The sequence below is a fragment of the Agelaius tricolor genome, unplaced genomic scaffold (assembly GCF_023055355.1).
Source record: "Agelaius tricolor isolate 1412-34295 unplaced genomic scaffold, bAgeTri1.0.p SCAF_2, whole genome shotgun sequence".
NCBI lineage: Eukaryota > Metazoa > Chordata > Aves > Passeriformes > Icteridae > Agelaius > Agelaius tricolor.
In genome coordinates this window covers 74,315,802-74,325,775 of record NW_027269262.1, presented here as the reverse complement: position 1 = coordinate 74,325,775, position 9,974 = coordinate 74,315,802, and the positions used below count along the sequence as shown (strand labels likewise).

General features: G+C 41.1%; 1 protein-coding gene across 1 annotated transcript; it reads right to left on the bottom strand.

Moving 5' to 3' along the window:
* Window positions 1–1,552: 1,552 nt before the first annotated feature.
* CFAP418 (cilia and flagella associated protein 418) lies at window positions 1,553–9,897 on the bottom strand. Its single transcript, XM_071421552.1, has 6 exons — window positions 9,674–9,897; window positions 7,669–7,768; window positions 5,225–5,295; window positions 4,653–4,718; window positions 3,766–3,861; window positions 1,553–1,862 (listed from the first exon to the last, which is right to left on the bottom strand). Exons 1-6 carry the CDS (start codon window positions 9,775–9,777, stop codon window positions 1,703–1,705), a joined length of 597 nt encoding a protein of 198 aa, XP_071277653.1. The 5' UTR covers window positions 9,778–9,897; the 3' UTR covers window positions 1,553–1,702.
* Window positions 9,898–9,974: the final 77 nt, after the last annotated feature.

Below are 9,974 nucleotides of genomic sequence, written 5' to 3'. Positions count from 1 at the left end.
GGAGCTGACTGAGCAGTAGTCAACTGGTCTCTGGTCCTGAAACTCCAGTTTTGGACTCTAGCAGTTGAAACTTCAGCCTAAAATACTAAATTCACTGAAAACAATATGACCCTAAATATGTCTGCACCATCATGCCAAGTAGTACCTCTCCAAAGCCAGGTCACCTCTGACTCTCCAGCAAGGCTGCATGGGCACTGGAAGGAGCAGTCTGGAGCACTGAGGAAGCACTGCCAGACTTCCCAGGCACACTGCTGGGCCTCTGCAGGCTCTGAAACAAGCACCCATGGAAGGACAAGGTGAGCAGGGTGCAGAGTGCATGATGCCTCTGACCCCTACTGAGATCTGCTCTTCCAGAGGGTGACAGACACAGGAATCACCTCTGTAGGACCATACAATTGTTTTGGAAAGACTCAGAAACAGAACAAATACACAGATTAGAACCATGAGCAAAACTTCAGAGAAAGGGAAATGGCTCTGTACAGCTAGAATTGCCCAAAGTAAGTATTTCTGAATTTATCTGTACAGATACACATACTGCAGAGCAAAAACACATACAGACTTCCCATATTGAGACACTTTTCAATGTAGTAAATGACAGGACTGGTTAATCCTTCCTCCCTCTCCCCCTGCATAAAACTCAAATCTATCCTCTGTGTTATTTATACATAATGAAAAGGAAAAGCTCATGAACTATATTGATAGTGGCTGATTGTAAGCAAGACAACTCACCAAGCAATGTTACTGAGGGGAGTGTGTTGAAACAGGACAGTTGCACTATCTAAATACAAATATTTTTCAAGAGAAGCTGAAGTGAAAGGTAAGTGAAACTGAAAAAAAATCTGAACTTGAACATCAGTGGGGATATATATTTTCTCACTCTTAAAAGCTTGAGCATTCTTCCACTGAAAAAAACTGATAAAAGATTAACATACACTTCAGAATATCTTTAAAATTGTATATTTTAAAATTGCACATTTAATAATTGCACAATAATTTTTTCATCTCTTGTGCAGTGAGGGCTGAAGAGAAGTTCAAGAAATTCATTGTGGTAGAAGTCCTTAGTCAGCAGAAAGTGCTCTGAAGAAAGCAGTAGGAACTGGAAGAAAATATTCAGCACCTGCAGTTTTGGCTACTGGTGGGTAAAAGTAAGTAAAATTTTGGGGTGTGCTGAAACCTTTAAGATGAGAGCTGATCCCATAGTAATTTTTTTAAGAGATAAACAACCATTTGCTCATTAACAACTATGAGCAAAGCAGAAGAGCAGGATTCACTTCTGTGCAGAAGTTCATATGCTTGTGTGTCATGGTTGTTTCCCAACCCATCATTTTGAGTCCAGGATTCTGCAGACATGGGGAAAAAGGCTCTCTGCTAGATGTGAGGAAGAGTCTCAAGATGCTTTGCCCATACCCAGGTCTGTTATTTCCCCTGCTTTTCTTTAACACTACTGAGTATGAACTTTAACCTCATTTAGCTTCCAGAAAGCCTCCAAGTTTTGGTTATTTCTCCTAACAATCCAACTCCCCACACTGCTTGTAAGACAGTTAAATTTAAAAAAAAAAGTTTTCAGGTTGAAATCTGGGTGTTACAATATATTTCTAGATCTAAGTATTCAATTTTCCATCTGTTCTCAGAGAACTGCATAGGAAACAAATTGATTTTAAGAGCCATTTCCACACAAGTAGGTATCCTACACAAGAAGACTTCACTCTCCATGTTTACCACAAACCCACCGAAGCTGCTGCTCTGTTTGAAGGTCAGTTAATTCATCAATGGATCTCCAGCTGCACTGACAAGCATATGCACGTGCTCCTTTCTTCTTTATCATCTTTGCTCTTAGTTTACTGAGCTCAGGCATGTTATTCCTGCCAAAGAAGTGAATTCATCTTAGGATCATGCTGGGCTGTTTTGGTTTTTTTTAAAGAAAAAATATTCATGAGGCCATTTCAAATCAGAAGACATCTTGACAATTCTGAGTACTGCTGTCATGGATTAATTTAGGGATATGTTTGAATTCTGTTTTGAACACTCCTTTCCTGAGCTGTGTAGTTTCTGTGTTCTCAGATAAACTACAGACTGATGTTTTTGTAAACAATGTTATCTGTTGGGTTTAGATATTTCCAGTCAGCCTCCAGAGAAAGAACTGTGAGGAAAACCAAGCGGAGCTAATTCTTGTGTTAAAAAAATCACCCAAAAATGTATTTATCTTATCAAACTTACTTTAAAAATTGCTATGCATAATGGGTGAAATGATGTAGTTAAATTTTTCATCAGGAACTACTACTCAAGGTGATTGCTAAAGTGACTGAAATGAAATGGCCATAAAAGGGTAGAATGTACATCAAACCACAAATAATTCCTGTGCAGCCATTAACCATAACAAATGAAAAATCAGCATGCTATGACAAGAACAAGTTGTTTCAAAAAAAACCATTAAAATGTAGCATTTTAGCTATCTCTGCTCTTATGACCTCCTCCTGGCCACTGGACACTGAATTGCTCAAAAGCAACATTAACAAGCCCAATTAAATAAAGAAAATTCAAAACAAGTATCAAGGGAAGAATTTTTAGAAAAAGAGATCAGACACCTATTGATAGATGGAAAATGTTTAACCTTAAGGTTTGCTTTCTAAAATTCAGGTTTGTCAAAATTAACAGTTAAATCTCTTGCTACAGATTACAGATTTTAATCAATGTTACAGGTACCTGATACTCATGGGATTTTCTTCTTTTGTTTCATTTATTAATTTCAAGATCTGAGAAGCAAAATAATTTTGACTTTGGGTAAATAAATAAATCCCACTTTTGTTTAAACCTTTTCCACTACCAAACTAATCTTAGGAAGACTAGTGCAGCATGGTATTTTTAAAACTGCTTTAAATAATGGGAAAAATAATGATATTCAATAAGAAATACAAATTTTGAGACTGGACAAAAAATACTGGAATAACCAAAGATGTAACACAGGAAAAATAATGGAAAAGGAGCTGGTATCTCCATTAATGTTCTTCTCTGACTGTCACATCACTCTCCAAGCACATACTCTGAACACATCCACCTCTTCCATCAGTTACCAGGCTAGTACACACAGAGGCTGTACTAAGAGGAAACCAAATCTGATATCTATTAGGAACATGCCTACTACACTATCTTTCACTAAGTCTTGGCATAAGCTTTAGAGAAACAGGAAATAAGAACTCCTTACTTTAAAGTCTTCAAAAACTATTTAAAGAATTAAAAACATCACAATACAAGCAGAAAACAAAAATCCACCTCTCCATTTAACCAAACTTTGCTTCAATAAAGAAATCTGTTAAGAAATAAAGCTATTTGATTTTCACTGAATGTGACAGCACACCTGATAGTGGAAAAAAGAACATGTGCCTTGAAACCATCACAGTCTGTATGAGTGAAGGTGAGCTGCAAAGCACATGCTGAACAGTCTGTATTCACGTCGCTGACATTGTAGATACCCTGCACTGGTTGGCAGAGTCCAACCCATCACATGGATTACCTGCTTATTTCAGCAATAAGCTGGCCTTTTCATCCATGAAACTTGAGTTCTTTTTAAAAGCAGAGGGAGTCTCATAGGAGAAGAGATAGAAATGGACAAAAACAGATTTTGGGAGACGTTGCTTCCCCCTCCCCACAGACTGTCCCACCTGATCCCAAACAGGTAGCATGCAGTGCTAAGGGCTTTTCATCTTTCCTGTTCTTATTGAGCTCCCAAGCATGGTAGCACAACACCAATACCCAGCCCAGACACACCTGAAAAAAAGATAATCACAGGACTGATCCCAGACGTAGTCATTGAAAAGTGACACGCGGAAGTCACAAGCAGTGCAGCGCAGCTGATCACACGCCCTGGACAGAGAACAATCAGAGAAGCTGACACAATATACATCCACCATAAATGGGCCAAAGTACAGCACTCACTCAGAAACACTAGCAGGAATGTCACCTAATCTTAATGCCTTTACATCTCTGGCATGTTCAGAATTAGGGTATGTGATTTAATTATATGTTCATGTATTATTTTTACAGGTTCCTATCGTCACTGAACACATAAAATAAACTGGTATTCATTTGATATATTCTCCTTAGTCTTCCTCACTGATATAACACCTGCACAGCATACAAATATGTGTTGAGTTCACAATTACTACAAAAAATGCCACATGGAAATGCATTGTATTGTTCTAAAGGATGCTGTGGATAAATCATCAAAGCATCTCTTCTGCTAAATTCAGCTGCAATTGCAAAGTACTCTGACCATTTTCAGTTCAGGTTCTGGGAGATTTCAACCAGCCCAACCATTGATTTAAGTCATGTACTTGGCATCACACAGAAAGATAAAGAGAGGCAGGGAAAATAACACAGCAACAATTTCCTTAACTAGTTGTTACTGATTCTTGGTTTCATTTCTCATTTGCAAGCATTTTTCACCACTTCAAACAAACAAAAGGCCAGTGGTCAACAACAGAGGACTGGAAGGGACCAGCTGATTTCAAGTGCAGTTACAGGCAGCCACTTCCTTAGATGACTGTAAGGCTGTCCTGCCCAGTTCAAATGCAGAATTTTGTACCACCACAGAAACACAGCTGTGAATAAAAATAATGATAAAGCAAGTAGCACATATTTTTCAGGTTTCCTACCTTTTTGAAATATTTGTTCCTATCCCAGATGGTGAAAGGCTTCCACCCAGGTACACTGGACAGCATCTATATGGATTCATTAAAAAATATTGAACAGGTTGGAGAAAGCAGTACAATATTTCTCCTAGTTTAACAGCATGGTATTTATAAAAAAAAAAAATTAAATATAAGCAAAGCATCCAAATGCTTGTAAACTACAGAATTTTAAAATTTCCATTATCAAAGAATTCAAAGAAAAACTCTACAAAATACACTCTCTATGCTGAATATACAAAGATCTACATTGCTGCATTTGATAATTTTTGTATATGTCCATAAGGCAAAGGAAGATGTTGTTCAACAGCTTAAATAATTAATCAATTTATAATAAATTATTTAGACCACATGAAAACACATTAACATAATTCTTTGAAATTACCTGCTTATCTTTGTTTTTTCTTTAAGAAGACTGTCTCTCTTCTCAGTGTCTTTCTTAAGAAATGCCAACATAGATTAAACAGCAGCAGTATTGTCAGCCTGATAAGAAGTTATAATCAAGCAATGTCCAACAAGCCAGAACATTTTTCACCTACCTTTTCCCACGTGCCTGTACAACAACACTATTTCTTTCAGGTGTGAAACTTGCAGAATTAGACTTCAATTTCTGTTTAAAAACAACCAAAGAATAAAATGCAGCATTACAGCAAAGTCACAATATTCTGTTTTACTTAATAAGCAGGAGCCAGAAAATCTCAGTCACAGAAGAAGGGGACTAAGACTTTGGGAATTTTCTCTCAAGTTTGTGAGGCTCTGAAGTAACAGGTAAATGAGGAACAAGGTTTCTCTTCCCACACTGAATTTCCAGCTCTGGGTGAAGGGATTCTACACCACATGATCACTAAAACTTTACAATCAAGACTTAGTATTTCATGCCCTCCTTTTACTAATTTTGCTTTTAAAACCAGTTATAATTTGGAACCCTCTTCCTAGATGTTTTTTAGCTTTTGTTTCATTAAAATACATCAAGAACTTAGATTATTCTAAAAGATACAGTCTTCTTTGAAAGGTTTCTTATTTGCTGCACACAGAAGAGTTTATTTGAATTCTAGAATATGAGAACTCTAGATCCTAAATGGGAAGTTCTAGGGATAGAAAATGATAAAATTATACAAATTTACTGGCATAATTCTCTCTCCTTAAGAGGTACAGAAGTATTTTTGTTGCTTTAGATTTAGCCACTGTAAAAAATCAAAGACAAACAAAACAAAATCAGTCACTCATGAAGATTAGGGAATCTGCAGGAGGTTATGAAGTATAAGTAACACCATTTTCTACTGCTGATACCCAAATGAATATCTATTTTCAATGCCTTCTATCACTGTAACTGTCTTGAGAATGTAAATTTGCAGCTTCATCTCCATCTCCTGCTGTGAAGTGAGAAGACATTTGCAGAGGATACAAAATGGGGAGCAGTTGTTGGTGTATTAGATGACTGAGCTGCCATTAAGAGGGACCTCAAAGGACTTCCAGAAACGGGCTGAGAAGAATCTCTTCAAGTTCAGCTAAGGTGAAATGCAAACTCTCACCCCAAGGGAGGAATAATCCTTATGCACAGAACACCATGTGGGCTGGCCAGGCAGAAAGCAGCTTTGCAGAGAGGGCTGTGGACAGTTCAGTCAAGATCAAGCTGACCATGAGCCAGCAACGCACCCTTGCAGCACAGAGGGCCAACAGTATCTTGGGATGCATTAGGAGGGGTGCTGCCAGCATGCCCAGGGAGGTGATCCTTCCTCTCTACTCAGCACTGATGAGACAGAATCAAGAATCATTTCAGCTGGAAGGGACCTTCCCCTGCTCAAAACAGGGTCAGTTTCAGCAGCTTGCCAAGGACTGTGTCCAGCTGCATTTTGAACACCTCCACAGACCGAGACTCCACAACCTCTCTGTGAAGATTGTCCTTGTGTTTAACCACCCTCACAGGAAGAAAAGTGTTTTCTTGTGTACTGCTGGTATTTTGTGTGTTTCAGTGTATGCTCATTGCCTCTTGTCCTGTCACTGGGCACTACGGAGGAGAGTCTGGCCCCTCCTTTACTACACCCACAGCTATTTACACACATTGATAAGGTCTCCCTGGAACCTTCTCTTCTCCAGACTGAACAGTCCCAGCTCTCTCAGCTGCTCCTCATATGACAGGCATTTCAGTCCCTTAACCATCTCCATGGGCCTTTGCTGGAGGTTCTCCAGTAGCTCCATCTCTCTCCTGTATTTGAGAGACCAGAACAGGTTACATTACTCCAGACTGGACCTCACAGACACGTCTGGAGCACTATGCCCCATACAAAAGAGGCATGGACATAATGGAGTGGGCCCAGGAAAGGACCATGAAGGTTATTAAGGATTTAGACCATCTGACAACCAGGTATCAGCTAAGAGAGTTCGAATTGTTTAGCTTGGAGAAAACAATGGTCAGGAGAACCTTATGGAGGTGTGTCAGGGAGAAATAAAGAAGATGTAGTCAGAGTCCTCTCAGTGGGATCACTGACAGGAGAGGCAATGGGTGCAAACTGAAGTGCAAGAATTTTCACTCAAACATACATAAAATCTTTATGACTTGTGAGGGCGGTCAAACACTGGAAGAGGCTACTTAGAGAGGCTGCAGTCTACATCCTCAGGGATAACTGAAAGCCATTTGGACACAGTCCTGGGCAACTGGCTCTAGGCAGTCCTGCTTAAGCAGGTGGTTGGACCAGATGATCTCCAGAGGTCCCTCTCCTAACTGTGACCATTGTGTGATTCTGAGCATTGACACTGTGCTCTGTTCTGAGCTAGCATGTCTTTTAATTTCCTGTTATTGCCTAGGTAAGTGCATCTCTCCTGTTCCTCACAGGATTACCGCATTTTCCTTTTTGTTTTATTTTCCAAGTTTATTCTACAGCTTGTTTTCATTCATGTTTTGCTTTAAAAGTTTTAGCTTATGGTGCTTTCACTTCCATCGTTGAACCTGACTTGCTCTGAATTTCTGCAAACCCCTACTCACCGGAGGTGTTTTGGTAAAGCTGCTGTCATTACAGATTTCATCAATAATGTCATCTAGATCTTCTTCACTGCTGTCAGCACTCATTAACACTTTAGCTGATCTGAAAAATAAATAATCAGCCTTTATTTTTGTAGCAAGACTATAGCAATTGTAAGAACTGTGAGTTAAAAAATACAAATATTTTTTAATATAAAAATATAAAATATAAAAAATACAGTTACAGCCTTTTTCCCCTAACATTTTTGTAGTATCTCAGGTAAGCCATCCAAATAATGACTAAACAGATGTAAACTGCAGGATAACACCTTTCAGTCACTGTTAAGTTGTCCCATCATAGATCTTATTTTTCTTGCTTCTTTTATTTGCAACCACACCCAACCATGAATAAAACCATGACAGTATAAACCCTGCTACACTTACTGGGCAATTAACTGGACAACCCTGATTTTTCACATTTAGCTTCAGCAACAGGAATATGATAAGGTCAGAGGAAGGTCACAACTCAAGCTACACAACTGCAGGGGTCCTGAAGAGAATTCCTGCAGAACTGGATGCATTTAGAAAGATCACCTGCACTTTGCTTTTGCTCAAGTAACACTCAAGTCTGCTGTTTGTTAGCTCTTTGTCAAAGAAAGAGGCCTGTAGTACCGCTCCATTAACCAATCAAGAACAAATCTACTCCTGAGAAAGAAGAAAATTGTGTAATTGTTTTTCCAAGATTGTAATTAGATTGACTAAAATTAAGTGCTCATCTAACCATTATGCAAACAATGTGGAACTCCAGTAATGTGGTCAAAGGTGCTGGTCATGCTGGTCTTGCATTAGTCATTGGATTCTTCAAGATCCTTTCCTGAGACTCTGAAATGTGTGTTGGGTAAGTGCTCAACAGACCATCTGTGGAGATATCTGCCCAAGCCTCTCTGGTCCACAGACCTTCCAAAGGGAGTATGAGAGTCTGAGATGCCTGTGAGGGCTGGGATGTAAACCTGGTGGTCAGGATGGAAACCCAAAGGCAAGGAAAGATGCCTGTCAGGGCCAGGATGGAAATCTCAGGGCCAGGATGGAAACCTGAAGTCTGGGATGGAAGCCTGAGGGCAGGCTGGGATGTCAGACACTGAATGCTTGGCAGTACTGTAAGCAATGCCAGGACCAAACTTGCAAAATCACCATTTTGAAAATTGTGGAATTTGAGGCAGATACGTCAAAGTGTAGCATGTAAGTGCTTACTGTAGTGGATATGGTTAATAAAGTATGAATAGAAAAATTATGAACAGAAAAAACCGACCAGAGAAAAGAGCATGAAGCTGTGTCAGGGGAGGTTTAGGCTGGATATCAGGAAAAGGTTCTTCACCTAGAAGGTGTTTGGGCAGTGGAACAGGCTCCCCAGGAAAGTGGTCACAGCACCAGCCTGACAGAGCCCAGGAAGCCTTTGGACAATGCTCTCAGGCACATGGTGTGACTCTTTGGGTGTCCGGGACAGGGCCAGGAGCTGGACGTCAATGATCCTGGTGTGTCCCTTCCATTGCAGAATATTCTACAATTTCAGTGAAATGACTGAAGTATTAAGAGAATAAATATTTTGATAATGCTATTGCTAAAGTTCTTCCTGCTCTAAATCGTGAGAGTTATGGATATTTGAGGTCAGTTATATACAGAGAGGTTCTATCATAAAGTCAGTAACAGAGCCAAGTAATCCCCAACCCAGAGGCAAATCAGCGCAGCTTTTAGCGCCATTTTTAATCCAAGGTTGCGGTACATGCAGGAGACAAAGACTGTCTGAAATAACTAAACTCGCTTGCACACGATCTGGGTCTTTCAAAACACGGGCTGCAGGCGACACTCGCCGACCGCCGGCTCGGTTCCGGCTCCTGAGCCCGCCTATTTTGGGTTCTTGAGAGGCCTGGCCGCACGGGGCAGCCGGGGACGGGCTGCGCTCCACCCAGGGGCGCCTCGCTCGGCGGGGTGGGTTGTGTGAGGGCGGCGGGACCGCGGCGGGAGCGCTAACCTGCCCTCCTTGGCCGCCGCGGGCTGCTCCGGGCCGCCGCCGCCTCGCCGGTGGCATAGCCGCCTCTCCACCTCGTCCAGCAGCCGGTCCAGATCGTCCGCCATCTTGCCGCCCCGCGGTTGCCAAGGCGGCGCCGGCAGGGGCGGGGTCTGCCCGCGCGGCCGGCCGGGTCTGGGGCGGCTCTGGGTCTTCTGCCGGGCTCGGGCCGCGGCTGCCGCCTCGCTGCGCCGCTCCCAGGATTCGGCAGTGAACAACGGGTAAAGAAAGAAAAAAGAGAAGAAAAAAGGAAAATACAAAGCCG

What these genes read in the sequence shown, in the direction of transcription:
- CFAP418 (XM_071421552.1), bottom strand. Translation starts at nt 9,777, where the DNA reads ATGGCGGACGATCTGGACCGGCTGCTGGACGAGGTGGAGAGGCGGCTA. An exon ending in GTACAGGCACGTGGGAAAAG is followed by an intron (nt 4,719 to 5,224) that starts GTAGGTGAAAAA and finishes GAATCCATATAG; the next exon opens with ATGCTGTCCAGTGTACCTGG. An exon ending in GGAACAAATATTTCAAAAAG is followed by an intron (nt 3,862 to 4,652) that starts GTAGGAAACCTG and finishes TTCTCTGTCCAG; the next exon opens with GGCGTGTGATCAGCTGCGCT.